We start from the raw sequence: 3,533 nt of genomic DNA on the forward strand, positions 1-3,533 counted from the left end.
CATATAACTTATCGTGCGAGACTTCTTATCTCTTATTATTACGATCGATATGTTCTTTTAAATTATTGCTTGAATTTATTTTTAACTTTTATAATACGCTCATATTATTAATACATCTTGTGATTATTTATCTAACTGGATTATGTAAAGTAAGAATTAACATATTATCATAATTTCATATATCAATAAAATAGATAAAATTTACGAAAAGAAGTGAAAATAAAAATGCGTTTTCATGCATAATATCCACTTTTCTTATGCTAATATTAATCTCTCTAAACATGGAATTTATGCTACGAATTATTTTCATAACGTCTCATATATTCGATTGCGATTTGAAAAAAATTTCGGAATCACCTACAGATCTTCACTTTTTGAGCGATCTGAATCTAGATTCCGTGGCTTCTTCCTAGCAACGCGCGTCGGACAAAATAGCGCATCAATAACAACAGCTCAGTTATCTCCGGACAGGCCATTGACGAGCAACACATTCCATCCTCTCTTCCCAAAATCATATTCGGCACCACGATACGACCGATTTTTATCGGTTATTAAATCTTCTTAGTGATTATTTAAGCGCACCAGCTTAAATGTGCCGTCTCCAAGTATAAGCGTTCACCGAGTCCGAGTTATCTTAGCGTCGTCGCACATTTCGGGAAGTCGCAAAGGAGCCATCGCAAATATTTAGAAATCGTCCGGATCATCACGGATTGTGCCAGATGATAAGTGGATCGCTGAAATTAACGTCGACGACGATCTTCTTGCCTTCGATCTCTCCGAGCTCCTCGCATCCGGTCTCTAAATATCTGACGAGAGCTGCTCATGAGACGACACATAACGGCATTGCCATCTCGGAATATTTTCGAAGGATAGAAGAGGCGAGAAAAGGTGAAATATGACGAAGCCAAAAATGTCGGCCTTGGTGGCCTCCGCCATTCGCAATCTGCGGGAAATTCGTGGTTCCACGTCGAAGGAAATCATGAGTTATATTAAATCCCAATATACGGGGTCGGACGCCAACATACAAAAGCAGGTACTTAATAATTACCAGTTTATCAAAAATATTTTTCAATATTATTCATTTTTTTGCACGAAAAGCGTTTTTTTACGGATATTATTTTATGATACTTCTCCTAACAATATTAATTTCCTATTCTCATCAGAAAGAAGTAATTATTATATAACAATTATTGTTAATACGCTAATGTTTAAAATTTGATAGTTTTATTTTTTTAAATTTCGAAAGATATTTTAAAATTTTCTGATTTTATTATATTATTTGAAAAATTTTTACTGGAAATTGTAGATTAATAAACGCAGTAAAAAAGAGCGTTTATTAATCGTAAAAAGTTCGTTAGTCATAATAAAAGGGGTGCTCTTTTCGCAGATATATGCTGCCTTGAAACGCGGCTTGGACTACGGTATCCTGAAGAGGGACCGTGGTTATTACAGCCTGAATACGGATCCTGACATGATGTACAAAGCGCATACCGTAGCGCCCTTGGAGCAAGGCAGGAGGAGGCGAAGGAGGCGACGACGTGGACGCGGAGTATCGCGAAGGCGAAGACGAAGTCGCCGAGGCCGCAGGAGGGGCAGAGGCAGGGGCAGAGCCACGACCAGGGCTAGGGGCAGAGGCAGAGGCAGAGGCAGAGGCCGAGGCAGAGGCAGAGGAAGGAGGAGGAGGAGGAGAAGCAGAAGCACAAGAAGCGGAGGGAGAGGAAGTCCACCGCTTCCTAGGACGAGGTCTCTTGCAGCCAGGTGCAACAAATGCTCGTCCAGAAAACGCACAGAGGACACCTTGGGAAATTCCCCGGTGGAGAACCTCCGAAAGGACATGACTTATTTATACAAGAACAATACCAACAACCAGACGCCGTCCAGACACCAGAGCCGTAGTCGAGATCGAAGTCAGACGCGCAGCCGATCGAGTAGCAGTGACAAGGAGATGATTGACGACCGAAATCGCGATCAGCCGTAAACACCTACCCACGAAAAGATACTGCGGATCTTAATCCTTCGCAGTCGTATATCGTCCATGTAAAATTGAGATCAACATTTTATACAAAATTGAACATTTTTATTGGATACATCAAGAAATGTATTATTGTACATTATTTCGTAAAATTCGATTTGGTTTGGAAGAGAAAGCAAATTTTATAACCTTTTAATCGAGACTGCAAAGGATTAATAATTGTTCGACACGGTAGTTATCGATCAGTGACGCGGGGATAACTCTCATGAATCTAGATCTTTTTTTATTTTTGCGATAAATTACAGTGGTCTGAAATGTACGTCGACAGCGAGCCTTGTTTTGTAGTCTTCGACTTTTTACAAATTTTATATGTTTCCTTTACACTAATTATACACTGTTGTACCATCAATTACTTTTGTTCTTATTTCAATTAACCTTCTTATTATTTCCCTCTTATTAGCTATTCTTGGATTTGAATGATATCGAGAGACGCCGATTAAATGTTTCCCGCCGTGTTCTTCGAAAAGCGAAATCACGAAATTCATGGGTGCATTGGCACGACTTTCAGGTGCGAACGTGGCTCGAGGTCCTGATGGCGGTAGTTCAAATAAAGCCGACTGCTATAACTCTTGTCGCGACGGGGTCAAGGCACGTTAGAAAGGATCGAGAAGTGATTAGTGGTATTTACCGGTCTCGAGTGAGAAAGCGAGAGAGACACGGAGCGAGAGAGAAAGACATCTGCCGATTCCCGTTTAAATGTCCTGCGGGTCCGCCGCGCCGGTCACAATGCCGTGATCTAACTGCTCCCTATTCTTCGACAGGACTCTTCCCCGGAGGTCGACGCGGCGCTAATACCGAGGATCTATCAAGCGATACTAATGCGATTCTAACGGTGACTCTTTCTAACACCTAAGATCCTATAGTCGGAGAACCGTTCGCCGTTTTTCCGTTTAAAAGCGAAATTCTCTTTAATGCTCCATCCAAGGTATTAATTTTGATACAAAAAAGCATATTAAATCTAAAAATGCTAGTTGATTTGTCTCCGTTGTCTTCCTAATGCGATATCAGTTTCCGACGAGACTTGCACGCAATGATGTCATACGAACGTACAGAGTAACTCCGAATAAAATTTTGTTAATTATTAATTGATAGAATAATGAAGCATTACAATTATAATGCATCTTGTCGATTAATAAATTCACGAAAATGCGCAAACGACAAGAATGCATTATTTTATGAGATAATGTCGCGCGAAAAAATAAGAGTATTAATGAATTTATAGTAGCTTTTTCTGGTAATCTTCTTACTTCATGGTCAAAAAATAACGAGACTGCACGGGGAATAGAAGTTACTCGCGGTCGTTGGCAGGCGTAACCATCGTGTCCCGAACAGCGTTTCACGCCGCTCGTCGCTGCGTGGTTCCACCTAAATGACGTGCCGGACAGGACGGACAGGAAGAGGTCCAGAGAGAAAACCTCGGCGATACCATCTTCTCTTTGCGCGCTATTGCTCGTGAAACTCCGGATGCCGAGGTGTCAGTGGGTTCTCACATGCACCGACT

At 41.2% G+C, this 3,533-nt stretch overlaps 1 protein-coding gene across 1 annotated transcript; it reads left to right on the plus strand.

The window, feature by feature from the left end:
* Positions 1-243: 243 nt before the first annotated feature.
* Positions 244-2,343, plus strand: LOC112455692 (serine/arginine-rich splicing factor 4-like). Its single transcript, XM_025017789.1, has 2 exons — positions 244-1,033; positions 1,388-2,343. Exons 1-2 carry the CDS (start codon positions 896-898, stop codon positions 1,976-1,978), a joined length of 729 nt encoding a protein of 242 aa, XP_024873557.1. The 5' UTR covers positions 244-895; the 3' UTR covers positions 1,979-2,343.
* Positions 2,344-3,533: the final 1,190 nt, after the last annotated feature.

The sequence above is a fragment of the Temnothorax curvispinosus genome, unplaced genomic scaffold (genome assembly GCF_003070985.1).
Source record: "Temnothorax curvispinosus isolate PA1 unplaced genomic scaffold, ASM307098v1 QBEX01006321.1, whole genome shotgun sequence".
Taxonomy (NCBI): domain Eukaryota; kingdom Metazoa; phylum Arthropoda; class Insecta; order Hymenoptera; family Formicidae; genus Temnothorax; species Temnothorax curvispinosus.

What these genes read in the sequence shown, in the direction of transcription:
- LOC112455692 (XM_025017789.1), top strand. Translation starts at nt 896, where the DNA reads ATGACGAAGCCAAAAATGTCGGCCTTGGTGGCCTCCGCCATTCGCAAT. An exon ending in ACGCCAACATACAAAAGCAG is followed by an intron (nt 1,034 to 1,387) that starts GTACTTAATAAT and finishes CTCTTTTCGCAG; the next exon opens with ATATATGCTGCCTTGAAACG.